Source organism: Giraffa tippelskirchi, chromosome 3 (assembly GCF_054371585.1).
Source record: "Giraffa tippelskirchi isolate mGirTip1 chromosome 3, T2T-mGirTip1v1.2.pri, whole genome shotgun sequence".
NCBI lineage: Eukaryota > Metazoa > Chordata > Mammalia > Artiodactyla > Giraffidae > Giraffa > Giraffa tippelskirchi.
In genome coordinates, this window is record NC_137277.1 from 191905250 (window position 1) to 191920249 (window position 15000).

General features: G+C 54.5%; 1 protein-coding gene across 6 annotated transcripts in view; it reads right to left on the minus strand.

The window, feature by feature from the left end:
* The window catches only part of CROCC (ciliary rootlet coiled-coil, rootletin), a 54735-nt gene that overhangs the window by 6515 nt on the left and 33220 nt on the right, over positions 1–15000 (minus strand). For all 6 annotated transcript variants that reach the window (XM_081575014.1, XM_081575017.1, XM_081575015.1 and 3 more), the window contains 8 exons: positions 14585–14728; positions 13437–13675; positions 12825–12984; positions 10699–10866; positions 9075–9426; positions 1660–1829; positions 1439–1559; positions 1066–1229 (listed from right to left, as the gene is read on the minus strand). In XM_081575014.1, the coding sequence (XP_081431140.1) occupies positions 1066–1229; positions 1439–1559; positions 1660–1829; positions 9075–9426; positions 10699–10866; positions 12825–12984; positions 13437–13675; positions 14585–14728 (1518 nt within the window). The remainder of the gene's footprint in view (positions 1–1065; positions 1230–1438; positions 1560–1659; positions 1830–9074; positions 9427–10698; positions 10867–12824; positions 12985–13436; positions 13676–14584; positions 14729–15000) is intronic.

Consider the following 15000-nt stretch of genomic DNA (forward strand, 5'->3'; position numbering starts at 1 on the left):
ACACACATACACGGACACACAGGTATCCCCCCCACACACACATAACCCCCAGAATAGCCCTGCTGTGACGGTGCAGAGACAAAGGGAACAGAGGCCCTGTGAGCACCATCCATGTGCTCAAAGTGTATCTGCATGGTCTCTAGGAGAGAATCTCTAGTCTCCCCTTTCGTAGATGAGAAGAATGAATATCACATGGCGAGGCAAGAACTTGAACCCGTGTCAGCTGTAAACGCCCAGACTTTCTTCTATAGTCTAATGACCTCAGTATGAAACCAAATGACAAAATCTGAACGTGCTTTTGGAGAAAGTCACAAGCTGATCACTGCAAGGGTGCTGAGAGACCTATGCGAACAGAACACAGACACGCACGGGAGCACTCACAGGCATCCACACGTGGGAGCACTCAGACACCCACGCACGGGAGCACCCACAGACACCCACGCATGGGGGTACTCACATCCACACACGGGAGCACTCACAGACACGCACGGGAGCACTCAGACAGCCACACAGACATCCACGCACGGGAACACTCACAGACACCCACGCAGGCACACGGACATCCATGCACGGGAGCACTCAGACACCCACGCATCGGGGCACTCACATCCACACACGGGAGCACTCACAGACACCCACGCAGGCACACAGACATCCATGCACGGGAGCACTCAGACACCCACACATGGGAGCACTCACAGACACGCACGGGAGCACTCAGCCACACACAAGAGCACCCACAGACACCTACCCACAGGAGCACTCAGACACCCACGCATGGGAGCACTCAGATGCCCATGCGCAGGAGCACTCACAGACATCCACACACGGGAGCACCCATAGACACCCACGCACAGGAGCACTCAGACACCCACGCAGGGGAGCACTCACAGACACGCAGGGGAGCACTCACAGACACCCATGCACGGGAGACTCACAGACATCCACGCATGGGAGACACACCCAAGCACAGTAGCACTCACAGACACCCATGCACAGGAGCACTCACAAACGCCCACGCAGGCACATACAGGCCGCCCGCCCTGTGGCCCTCCCTCTGCCTACCTGGCTGGCATGGAGCTCGCTCTCAGTGGCCTGCAGGCTCCTCTCCAGGGCGGCCACGCGGTCCAGCACCGCCCGGCGCTCCCGCTCAGCACGCCGTGTGTTCTCTGCCTGCTGCACCAGCTCGGCCTGCGCCCCGCTCAGCCGCCCGTCCATGCTGCGTCGGGCTGCAGCCCCCACCCGGCCCATCAGGCTCAGCCGAGACCTGAGCCATCTGAGCCCTGGGGGGTGTGGGTCTGGAAGTGGGGTCCCCCCTCAGGAGGGTCCCCCGGAGGAGACAGCCTCTGACTCCAGCACAGTGGCCAGGGCAGCCCACCGCCTCCCGCCTCTGCTTGAAGAGCCCAACAGCGAGGTGAGGACGCCGGGGTAGACCCACCTTCCTCACTCTCGGCCACGGTCTTCTCCAGCTGCCTGGCCCGCGAGGCCGCACCATCCCGTGAGGCCTCCATCTCAGCCAGCTGCTGTCTCAGGGCACTCGTTTGGACGCGAAGTTCATCCTGCAGCCCGGGGGTCGGGCAGGGAGGAAACCCAGCTCTGACCAGCAGCCCCGCGCAGGGCCCTGGCCACAGCTCCCCCTGCAGCCCCTCGCCCCCTCACCCGCTCTCTCTGGGCGCCCTGCAGCTCCTGCACGAACTCCTGCAGGGCCCCCCGCACTGCTTCCAGGTCCAGGTCTGCAGGCGCCGGGGAGATGGCCAGTCCTGGGGAGGGTGGCTGGGACCCGGGGCTGCGTTCCACGGGCTCGGGGCTACTGAGCCCTTCCACACTTCCTAGAGGAGGAGACACGCTGGGGGACACAGGAGCCACGGGCCTCTGCTATCCGCGTGGTGTCTGCAGTCCCAGCACATTGTGCCTGCTGCGCCCCGCCACCCCCGTGAGCTCCCCACAGCACCGGCTGGGTCCGCTCACCCTCTCACTTGCCTTTGAGCAGCATTCACCACCCTCAAAATCACGCCCCTGTCCTTGCCACCCCCCGCTACTCTCCCAGCCTCTATCTCTGCCCTTATCAGCTGGCCACTGCATACCACCCACAGCTCCCACGCTCTACAGCATTCCTCCTCACACAGGCTCTAGGGCCTCTGTACATGCTATTCCCTTCTCTCCCCAAGGCTTCTCTGGCCCATTCCTTTGGCCCTCAATGTAAAGATCACTCTTCAGAGGGCTCCCTGACCCCAGCCCTCCCCGCCTGGTGGGGGTCCAGCATCTGTCCCCCTCACTGGACCACAAGCGCCATGAAGGCTGCACCCCCAGGGCCCAGGCTGTAGGTAGACACTCCCTCGCTTCAGTACCTCCCTGTACTGATCGCTTAGGATTTCCCTGGTGGCTCAGATGGTAAAGCATCTGCCTTACCAGTGCAGGAGACCCAGGTTCAATCCCTGGGTCAGGAAGATCCCCTGGAGATGGGAATGGCAACCCACTCCAGTATTCATGCCTGGAGAATTCTATGGACAGAGGAGCCTGGAGGGCTACTGCCCATGGGATCGCAGAGTCGGACACAACTGAGCGACTAACACACACACTGAGTGCTTACAGTGTGCCAGGTACTGGACCTGTGCTTTCCCCACATCACCTCATTTCGGTCTCACAGTGATTCCCTGAGAGGTAAGGACCCATCTCCCCCCTCCGCAGGCTGCACAGGGTCAGAGCAGATTCAGTCAATTCAGTCGCTCAGTCATGTCCAACTCTTTGCGACCCCATGGACTGCAGCAAGCCAGGCTTCTCTGTCCATCACCAACTCCCGGAGTCTGCTCAAACTCATGTCCATCAAGTAGGTGATGCCATCCAATGATCTCATCCTCTGTCGTCCCCTTCTCCTTCTGCTTTCAATCTTTCCCAGCCATCAGGGTCTTTTTCAATGAGTCAGTTCTTTGCATTAGGTAGCCGAAGTATTGGAGTTTCAGCTTCAACATCAGTCCTTCCAATGAATATTCAGGACTGATTTCCTTTAGAATGGACTGGTTTGATCTCCTTGCAGTCCAAGGGACTCTCAAGAGTCTTCTCCAACACCACAGTTCAAAAGCATCAATTCTTCGGTGCTCAGCTTTCTTTGTGGTCCAACTCTCACATCCATACCTGACTATTGGAAAAACCATAGCTTTGACTAGATGGACCTTTGTCGATAAAGTAACATCTCTGCTCTTTAATATGCTGTCTAGATTGGTCACAGTTTTTCTTCCAAGGAGCAAGCGTCTTTTAATTTTATGGCTGCAGTCACCATCTGCAGTGATTTTGGAGCCCAAGAAAAGAAAGTCTGCCACTGTTTCCATTATTTCCCCATCTATTTGCCATGAAGTGATGGGACTGGATACCATGATCTTAGTTTTCTGAATGTTGAGTCTTAAGCCAACTTTTTCACTCTCCTCTTTCACATTCACCAAGAGGCTCTTCAGGCCCTCTTTGCTTTCTGCCATAAGGGTGGTGTCCTCTGCATATCTGAGGTCATTGATATTTCTCCTGGCAACCTTGATTCCAGCTTGTGCTTCTTCCAGCCCAGCATTTTGCATGATGTACTCTGCTGCTGCTGCTGCCGGTGCTAAGTCGCTTCAGTCGTGTCCGACTCTGTGCAACCCCATAGACGGCAGCCCACCAGGCTCTGCCGTCCCTGGGATTCTCCAGGCAAGAACACTGGAGTGGGTTGCCATTTCCTTCTCCAATGCATGACAGTGAAAAGTGAAAGTGAGGTCGCTCAGTCGTGTCTGACTCTTCGCAACCCCATGGACTGCAGCCTACCAGGCTCCTCCGTCCACGGGATTTTCCAGGCAAGAGTACTGGAGTGGGGTGCCATTGCCTTTTCTGGATGTACTCTGAATATAAGTTAAATAAACAGGGTGACAATATACAGCCTTGATGTACTCCTCTCCCAATATGGAACCAGTCCATTGTTCCAAGTCTGGTTCTAACTGTTGTTTCTTGATCTGAATGCAGATTTCTCAGGAGGCAGGTCAGGTGGTCTGGTATTCCCATCTCTTTAAGAATTTTCCACAGTTTGTTGTGATCCACACAGTCAAAGGCTTTGGTGTAGTCAGTAAAGCAGAAGTAGATGATTTTTCTGGAACTCTCTTGCTTTTTTTGATCCAACAGATGTTGGCAATTTGATCTCTGGTTCCTCTGCCTTTTCTAAATCCAGCTTGAACATCTGGAAGTTCTCGGTTCACGTACTGTTGAAGCCTGGCTTGGAGAATTTTGAGCATTACTTTGCTAGCATGTGAGATGAGTGCAATTTTGTGGTAGTTTGAACATTCTTTGTTATTGCCTTTCTTTGGGACTGGAATGAAAACTGACGTTTTCCAGTCCTGTGTCCACTGCTGAGTTTTCCAAATTTGCTGGCATATTGAGTGGAGAACTTTCACAGCATCATCTTTTAGGATTTGAAATAGCTCAACTAGAATTCCATCACTTCCACTAGCTTTGTTCATAGTATGCTTCCTAAGGCCCACTTGACTTTGCATTCCAGGATGTCTGGCTCTAGGTGAGGGATCACACCATCATGATTATCTGGGTCATTAAGATCTTTTTTGTATAGTTCTTCTGGGTATCCTTGCCACCTTTTCTTAAGTGATTTGCTTGGCCTCAAAGCTTGAAAGATCCGGGGCTTAGACTGGAATGCAGGTACTCCAATTTTCCTGCAGAAAAACAAACTCTGCTTGGGAGATGATGGGCAGTGAAGAGGGGGGAGGGGGCCGGGCAGAGAGAAACAGGGCGGCACCTAGAGGCCAGCATGGGAACTGCAGGACGAGGGGTCTGCGGGCCCTTAGCGTCCTCCCGGCTCTGACACCCAAACGGCCCGCAGCTCCCACACAAACAAACACTCGAGCCCCCACCGTTGCCTTATTTTTAACAACAAGTATTTTCTTATTTTTTTTTTGCCACAGTGCACAGTTTTCAGGATCTTCGTTCCCTGGCCAGAACTCAAACCCCTGCCCTAACGGAGCACTAACCAGTGGACAGCCAGGGAATTCCCCCCAAACACTTTTATTGTGATAAGATAAATACAACAAAACATGCCTTTCTGACCACCTTCAAGTGGCATTAGTTGTATTCACACTGTTTATGTGAACATCACCATTATCTGTTTCTAAATCCTTTCCATCACCCCTATTATGAATTGCATCCCCTCAAAATCCAGATGTTGGAGTCCTAACCGCCATGCCTGAGAGTGGGACCTTATTCGTCATGAGTTAAGATGAGGAGTCGCGTCCAACTCTGTGTGACCCCCATGGATTGCAGCCCGCCAGGCTCCTCTGTCCATGGAATTCTCCAGGCAAGAATACTGGAGTGGGTTGCCATTCCCTTCTCTGGAGAATCTTCCAGACCCAGGGATGGAACCCGCAGGGAACTCCCAGGGATGGGAGACCACGCTGCAGGCAGATTCTTTACCGCCTGAGCCACCAGGGAAGCTCATACTGGAGGAGGGTGGACCCTAATCCAATATGATTGGTGTCCTAATAAAAGGGGACATTTGGGGGGACTTCACTGGGAGTCCAGTGGCTAGGACTCCATGCTCCCAACGCAGGGGGCCTGGGTTAGATCCCCGTTCAGGGAACTAGATCTCACATGCTGCAACTGAGAGCTCACACGCTGCAACTAACACCTGGCACAGCCACAAAAGGGGGGCACTTGGACACGCCCTCAAGGAGAACTCCACGTGAAGGTGGGATACGCTGCCACAGTCAAGAAACCACCAGAAGCTCGGAGCCTGGAGCAAATTCTTCCCTAACTCTTCATTGGAAGGGTGGCCCTATCGACACCCGGACCTTGGACTTCTGGTCTCCAGACCCACGAGACACAATTTCTCTTGTTTAAGCCACTCAGTGTGTGCCGCTTTGTTACAGTAGCCCTAGGAGACAGATACAACCCCACACTCTAAAACCAGTGGGCAGTGACTCCTAATCCTCCCTTCCCCACAGCTCTGGCAACCTCTAAATTCTCTCTGTCTCCATGAATGTCTATTCTAAATATTTTCTAAAAGTAGAATTATATTCTGTTTGTCCTTTTTTTTTTTCGGTCATGCCAAACGGCCTACGGGATCTTAGGTCCCTCAGCAGGGATCGAACCCACGCCCCCTGCAGTGGAAGTGCTGAGTCTTAACAACTGGATCCCCAGGGAAGTCCTTATATTTGTCCTTTTGTGACCAGCTTAATTCACTTAATATAATGCTATTAAAGTTCATCCATGTTGCAGAACAGATCAAGATGGCGCTCTTTCTTAAGGCTGAATAAACTCCATTGTATTCAAATACTACATTATCAACTCACCTGCTAATGCACACTTTGGGTGCCCCCTGCTTTTGGCTACTGTGAATAACGCTACGATGAACCGGTGTACAACATCTATTCAAGTGCCTCTCTTCAATTCTTTCGGGTATATACCTAGGGGTGGAATTGTTGGGTCATATGGTAATTAGGCTCCAAAATCACTGCAGACAGTGACTGCAGCCATGAAATTAAAAGACGCTTGCTCCTTGAAAGGAAAACTATGACAAACTTAGACAGAGCATTAAAAAGAAGAGACATCACTTTGCCAACAAAGGTCCGTATAGTCAAAGCTATGTTTTTTCCAGTAGCCATAAACAGATGTGAGAGTTGGACCATAAAGAAGGCTGAGCACTGAAAAATTAATGCTTTTGAATTGTGGTGTTGGAGAAGACTCTTGAGAGTCCCCTGGACTGAAAGATCAAACCAGTCAATCCTAAAGGAAATCAACCCTGAATATGCATTGGAAGGACTGATGCTGAATCTCCAATACTTCGGCCACCTGATGCGGAAGAGCCGACTCATTGGAAAAGACCCTCATGCTGGGAAGGATTGAAGGCAAAAGGAGAAGGGGACAGCAGAGGATGAGATAGTTAGACAGCATCACCAACTCAATGGACATGAATTTGAGCAAATTCCGGGAGATATTGGAGGACAGAGTCTGGCATGCTGAAGTCCCCGGGGTCACCAAGAGTCGGACGAGACTTAGCAACTGAGCAACAACAACAACAAACAGCAATTCTAAATTGCAGTTTCTAAAGGAACTGCCAAACTGTTTTTCCACAGTGGCTGCATTATTTTACATTCCAACCAGCAAGGTCCTTTGCCCTTTTCCTTACTATTTTCTAGCCCCAGGAGTCAAGGTGAGGTTGGGGTTAGGCTGAGACAAGACAAGGACTTCCTGAAAGGCTGCCTGCACCCATGGAGCAAGGTGTTGACTTTCCCAGCGTCACCCCTGGGCCTTGGGCGCAGACGGTGGGTGGGAGGGTCTCTTCTGAAGTTCCTGGAAGGGGGTTGTGTATCTTTCTAGGGTAGACGTAGTGGCCACAGGCCGGAACGGAGGAGTGGGCGGCCGGTGATGGGAGAAGGAGGGGATGAGAGGCTGATGGAGAGAGGGCAGGGGTCAACCACAGAGGACAGAGACACAGGCCCAGAGAGTTAGGGACACTAAGCAGTAGCAGTCTCAGCCACTATGGAGAACAGCACGGAAGGTCTTCAAAAAATTAAAAACAAGAGTTGCCATACGATCCGGCAATCCCACTCCTGGGCATACACCCAGACAAAGACATAATTCAAAAAGATATATGCACCCCTGTGTTCTTAGAGGCACTATTCACAATATTAGGACATGGAAGCAGCCCAAACGTCCATCAATAGATGAATGGATAAGAAAAGATGCAGTACATATATACAATGAACTACTACTCAGTCATAAAAGAGAATAAAATAATGCCATTTGGAGCAACATGGATGTACCTAGAGTTTATCATATTAAGTGAAGTCAGAAAGAGAAAGACAAATACCATATGATTTCACTTAGAAGTGGAATCTAAAATACGGCACAGGGACTTCTTGATGGTCCAGCGGCTAAAACTCCACACTCCCAATGCAGGGGGCCAGGGTTCGATCCCTGCTCAGGGAACTGGCCCAGTTAACTTAAAACCCAGCATGCCAAACACGAAGACGGAAGATCCCGCGTGCCACAACTACACCCGAGTACAGCCAAGTGAATAAATATTTTTTAAAATACATGGCGCAAATAAACTCTTATGAAACAGAAACAGGGTCACAGACATGGATGACAGACCTGTGGATGCCAATGGGGAGATGGTTAGGAGAGTGATGAACCAGGAGTTTGGCATTATCAGATACAGACTGAACTATATTCAATATTCTATAATAAACCATAACAAAAAATAATATTTTAAAATATACGTACACACACAAAGTGAAGTGGAAGTCACTCAGTCGTGTCTGACGCTTCGCGACCCCATGGACTATACAGTCCACGGAGTTTTCCAGGCCAGAATACTGGAGTGGGGAGCCTTTCCCTTCTCTAGGGGATCTTCCCAACCCAGGGATCGAAACCAGGTCGCCTGCATTGCAGGCAGATTCTTTACCAGCTGAGCCACAAGGGAAGCCCAAGAATAGTGGAGTGGGTAGGCTATCCCTTCTCCAGGGAATCTTCCCAACCTGGGGATGGAACCCAGGTCTCCCGCACTACAGAGGGAGTATTTACCAGCTGAGCCACCAGGGAAGCCCAAGAACACTGGAGTGGGTAGCCTTTCCCTTCTCCAGCGGACCTTCCTGACCTAGGAATGGAACTGGTATCTCTTGCATTGCAGGCAGATTCTTTACCAACTGAAACATCAGGGAAGCCCACTTACATACATATAACTGAATCCTGTCACTCGACATCAGAAATGACATTGCAAATCAACTATGGTTCAATTAAAAAACAAAAAGGCAGCACCTTCCGCTTCCTTTAAAAAGAAGCAATCAATCCACGTGTGCCCGGTTGCCTTGTGAGGGGGCGGGGCTGAGACGGGCTCAGGGCGTGGCCCGGCTCAGGGGGCGTCAAGTGATTTGGGCCCCAGGTGGGCGGACTCAGCGAGGCCACCAGAACCAGCCGCAGGGCGGGGTCATCGAGGAGGGGCCGCTGGGCCCAGGGTTCCTAATGGCGGGGCAGAGCTAGGCCTGGGAGGCGGATGAGGGGCGGAGGCCCCGCAAAGCCCGCCCGCCGACCCCCGCCTCCGTTCTCACCTCCTGCAGGCGCGCCCCGGGTTGGGGAGCCGGCCACCGGTCCCCCGAGCCCCAGGCCCCGGCGCAGGGCGGAGCGCAGGCCGGCGAGCTGGGCCTCTGCCGCGCGCCGCTGAGCCTCCACGCGGGCCCGCTCGGCCTCCAGGCCCTGAGCCCGGCCCTCAGCCGCACTGAGTCGCAGCCCCAGGTCCGCGGCCTCGGCCCGGGCGGCCTCCAGCTTGAGTCCCAGGCTGCGGGCATGGTCTAGCTGCTGCTTCCGTGCGCCACGCGCTTCCTCCAGGGAGCCCAGCAGGTCTCGTTCCCTGGCCCGGAACTCGCCTTCTTGCTCCTGCAGCTTCCGCTGGGCCCCCTGGAGCTGGAGCGGGGGGAAGGCCCGGGAGTGAGGGTCAGCAAGGGCACCCCTCAACCGACACCCAGCCTCCCAGGTCCGGCCTGGAGCCCACGGGCCCAAAAGTAGGGTACGCAGCACCTGTGGTCTCCACCCAAGCAGGAGATGCGCAAATGTCGTGGGAGTATGGAAGCAAACGGTTAGCGTTTGCTTTCTCTCTTCCTTCTCTGTATGTGCCTTGCAGTGTACACCGTTTATTAGCAATAAACTAACAGCTAAGGCCTGCACAGATAGGACTTATTAGTGCCAGGCACTAAATACTTCCCCCCCAGAAAATCAAATCTAATTACCACTATGAATCGTCTCCACTTTACAGAGGAGGAAACTGAGACCCTGGGCAGTTACGTCCCTTGCCAGAGGCCACAACGCTAGAAAACAGAGCTAGGATTCAAAGTCAGGCACCCTGGCTCTAGAGACTTTTCTCTTAACCACTAGACCACAGTGCCTCTCAGTGCATGTAATTTATCAATAAATCACAGAATAACAGGAGGTACTAAAAAAAACTGTTTACCAGCGATGTGCATGATGACACACTACACACGCCCCTGGTTCAGAGAATGAGTCAACCTCTCACTCACGGCCGTAAGTTTCACTGAAAACCATCCACAGAACACCTCCTGGATGCCAAGACCTGCACCAGGGCCTGGTATACACCCCCTGCTGTGCCAGCCCCTATCCTATTAATTGCTCTGAAACACAGGTTGAGTGACTTAGTCAAGGTCACACAATAGATTCGGTGCCAGAAAAGAGTGGAAAGAGTGTGGGCTTTGGAGTCAGACAGACCTGGGTGGCTGTGTGACCTTGGGTAAGTTCCCTTGACCTCTCTGAGCCTCAGTATCCGATTCTCTCTCTAAATTGGGGCTAATTATACCTACGTCATGAGGCTGCTGGGAGAATCAAACAAGTTTCTGCCTACAAAGCTCTCGCCACCCCTGCTACACAGTTCTTGCTGTTATTATTGTTATTATTATACTTGGGGAAGAATCCCAAGGAGTGGGGATCAGGGACCAGTCCTGAGGAGCGATCTTTCAGAATGACTCCAGCAGGGGCTTCCCTGGTGGTCCAGTGTTAAGACTGTTTCCACTGCAGGGGGCACAGTGCAATCCCTAGTTGAGGAACTAAGATCCCACATGCCAAGCAGCATGGCCAAAAAAAAGGCTCCACTATTGAAATACCCAGCTCCTTCTGACTGTCCCCGAGGACCCTCCCGTCCAGGCAGCCTGCCCACCGTCTGGTTACCTCCTGCCGCATGGCCTCCAGGCTGGCCTCGCCCTGCAGCAACTTCTGTCGCAGGCCCAGGGCCTCCCGCCTGCCCTCCTTCTCTGCCCGCTCGCCCAGCGCCAGGCGGCCCTGCAGCTCCAGCAGCTCTCGGCCCAGCCTGGCGTTCTCGGTGTCCAGCATCTTCATCTGCAAGAGAGAGTGGACACAGGAAGGACCTCGGCCCCGTCTCAGCACCCAGGCTCCCTTTGAGCCTAGGGTGCCAGTCAGCGCCACAAGCTCTAACGGCAGTCCTTCAGTTCTGCCCCGATACCTGCCCGGTCCAAACCTGGCATGGAGGGAGCTTGGGGCCCGCTGCTCGAGGAACCCTGACCACGTGCGCTTCGTGCCCGACTCTTTGCAGCCCCGTGGACTGCAGCCCACTAGGCTTCTCTGTCCACGGGATTATCTGGGCGAGAACACTGGAGCGGGCTGCCATTTTCTCCTCCAGGGGACCTTCCCCACCCAGGGATGGAACCCACATCTCTTACATCTCTTGCATTGGCAGGCGGATTCTTCACCACTGAGCCACCTAGGAAGCTCTGGGGAGACATACACTGAACACAACCGTAATCCAGGGGAAGCCCGTGCCTCATAACTCCAGCCAGGTCAGCCACCTGGGCACCAATGACCTCCGTGTGCCACCTCCTCACGGCTGCCTATCACGGAGAGTGGGGGTGGGGAGGGCTGAGCCCCTAGGAGTTCTGCAGGGCAGGGACTCTGGGTCATCTCTCACCTCCACAATGATGCCTACCTTTTATGGAGTGTCTACCACATGTCCAGCCCTGTTCTAAGTACTTTGGTCATGTTAACTCATTAATACAAGATAAGTACTGACATTATCCCTCTTTAACAGACAAGAAAATGAAAACTCAAGAGAGGTGAAGTGACCTGCCCAAAGTCACACAGCCCACAAGCAGTCCACTGGATTTGATCTCAGACAAGTAGAATCAAAGGGATGTTTCTACCCCGATATTTCCCCAGGGGCAGGCAGGGAGGAGGCCTACCTACCCCACAGCACTGTAGCAAAGGGAACTTGAAAACGTGCTGTCTCACACAAAACCCCAGCAAGAGCCTGGCACACAGATGTGAGTTCCCTTCAGAGGTTCCTGAGGTTTCCCAGGACTTCAGCCTAACAGGAGGGGCCTGGGCAGAGTGGCACACTGGTGGCAGGTGGGGGGATCTATTCTTCAAGCTGTATATCTCTGGGGGAGATGGAGCCTGGGTGCCAAAGGGGGCTGTTTCCTGTTCTGCTGGCCTTCTGGAGTGGGAAAGCTGAGCCCTCGGTGACCAGGGCAGTGCCTAGTATACAGCAGGCACTGGTTAAGTCCTCGCTGCTGATGATGGCCTTGGAGGTCATCTAGTTCAGAGCTCTGCAAACTGCAGGCCAAGATTCCACAGGCCAAATTCCACTAGTCGCCTGTTTCTGTAAGGGTTTGAGCTAAGGATGGTTTGTATGTTTTTAAGTAGTTAAAAATGACTCATTTTTACGTGGTTGAAAGAAAAGCAAAAGAAGAGTATTTTTTTTTTTTTCTTTAAACACCCACCTCCTACTCCCCTTTCCCTCCCCCGCTCTCCCACCCAGAAGAAGAGTATTTTTGACACATGAAAAGTATGTAAAATTCAAGTTTCAATGTCCATAGGCAGTTTTAATGGAACACACTCCACTGTGTAGGTACCATCCAGGCCAGCTTTCTCCCTGTGATGGCAGAGTAGAGTAGTCGCAACAGAGACCGTAAGGCCCATGAACCTGGAAATATTTACTATTGGGTGCTTTACAAAAATAGGGTTTGCCAGCTCCTTCCCCAGTTCATGAGATCTGCACCTCTGGTGGTTCACAGATTCCTTTGAGAAATGGCTAGGAGCCCCGGACCCAACCTTTGGAGATACGTGAACCAATGTGTACACAAAAGTACACACACACGCACACAGTTTCAGGGTTTGAGGACTCCTCGAAGACCAACCATTAATACCAAGGATAGGTAACGAGCCTTGTTACAGCTCAAGCCCTTAGTTTTAAATACACAAGGGGCCTCAGCTCCAGGAAGGGGGTGCGGTGGACTTGGGGCGCACAGCAAGTGCCCAGCATGGGGGCGGGGAGGTGGTACCTGCCGCCGGAGCTCCTGCAGCTCCCGCCGTGCCTCCAGCCGCGAGCGCTCCACCTCCTGCAGCCCGGCCCGCAGCTCCCCGGCCTCCTTGCCCATGGCCACCCGGGCATCCTCCAAGAGCACCAGCTTCTGCTCCTTGTCCTCGTTGGCAAGCTTCAGGCTGGAGGGGGCAGAGGGCAGAGGTGGCCCTCGGTCCTGGGGAGGGTACCCCGAGTGACCCTATACAACAGCCCTTCCCCCTGGTTTCTGGAGCGGCTCTGGCAACCTCCTGCCTACAGGTGCCCAGTGCTGCCCGCCAAGCGGTCCTCTCCTGAATGGGGATCAGGCCCTCAGCGGGGAGAGGTGGAACAGCAATGCACACTGGTCTCCAGAGCGATGCTGGCAGGTGGGGCCAGGGTCTGGACTCCCCCACCGGCAGCCACCACTCCCCTTCCTGCACAAAAGGAAAATCACCTCAGACAAGTCATGTCTGAGCTTGGTCCGAGGATAGGGACACCCCAGCTGTGCGATTCCCCCAGAACCCCTGGGGGTGGAGTTAGTCCCAGGGATGAGGTTCAGGGCAAGGCAGGGGCGGGGCTCAGCGAAGGGCCGGGCAGGCGGCCGCGTCCCCACCTGACCCGCTCGCTCTCCGCCGTCTTCAGGGCTGTGCGCAGCTCCTCGTTGGAGCGGCGCAGGGCCTCGCGCTCCCTGGCACCCTCGCTCAGGCTGCGCCGCAGCTCGGCCGCCTCCTGGCGCTGAGCCTCGCGGCCGTCCTGGCCCTCCCGCACCTTGCGCTGGGCCTCCAGCAGCTCCCGCCGCAGCCCGCCGCGCGCCTCCTCCAGCAGGCGCAGCTGGGTCCGAAGCTCTTCTGCCTGTGAGGACAGCGGGTGTCCACAGCTGGGGGCTGGCCCCCCTCGGGCTGAGTGTGAGCCCGCCCATCCCCGTCTCCCTGGGCACAGGGCGCCTGCCCCATCCCTCTGCCGCGACTAGGCCTGCAGGTGAGCAGGTCATGATTTGGGGCAAAGCATGCTGGAGTCAGCGGTGCTCTGGCCTAAAAGAATCATCAATCTGGGCTTCCCTGGTGGCTCAGATGGTGAAGAATCTGCCTGCAATGCGGGAGACCCGGGTTCAATCCCTGCATCAGGAAGAGCCCCTGGAGAGCAGAACGGCTACCCACTCCAGTATTCTTGCCTGGAGAATCCATGGACAGAGGAGCCTGGTGGGCTACAGTCCATGGGGTCGTAAAGTCAGACACAACTGAGCAACTAACACTGCTACTACCTAATCATCAATTAAGAGCACTCTACAGGGACTTCCCTGGTGGTCCAGTGGTTAAGACTCCACGCTTCCCCTACAGAGGGCACAGGTATGAGCCCTGGTTGGAGAAGTTCCCACATGCTGTGCAACGCAGCCCCCCCCAAAAACTGATCATCCTATGGATCAACCTTAACACGTTATTGACCAGAGATGTATTAATACAATCTCTGTTACCCGAATATGTTGACCAAAGACGTTTCAATATTCACTTACAAATTGCTGGCCACAGGCATTAGTTTCTGCAAAAATCACCTGGTCAATAATGAGTTAAGAAGGCAGGGACCCCACCAGCCTTTTGTGAAAGCTCAAGCTCCACATGTACACAGTAGGCCCTTAATAAGTATTTGCTGTTTCCCTTCCTTCTTTCCTTCCCTTACTCTCAAGGGGACCTTCCGGGCCCCCAGCGGCCTCAGCTGTGCTGCGGTCGAGGGGCGAGCAGGCAGGCAGGCGGGCGGGCGGCTCACCTCGCGCACGCAGGATTCCCGCTGGCGGCCCAGGTCCCCGGCCTGCTCCCGCAGCCTCTTCACCTCCTGGGCGTGGGCCGCCGCGGCCTCCTCCAGCTGGGCCCGCAGGTCCCGCAGCTCGGAAGTCAGGGCGTTCACGGTGCTCTAGGACCGACGGCTCCTCAGACTTGGCGCTGGGGTGTCTGCCCAGGCCCTGCCCCCGCCAACCCGCCCCCGACTGCCGCTGGGCCACTGATGGCTCCCAGAGCCGCCCGCACGCGGGCCCGTCAGGCCCTCTGTGATCTCTTGACACCTGGCAGGTGCTCTGCACGCAGCTAGCCTCCCCCAGACTAGGGGTTCATAGGGCCCAGCTGTACCCTCTCCCTCCAGTGGGGACCCCCAAGGAAGGGTGAAGACTCGCCCACGGCCTGGAAGCT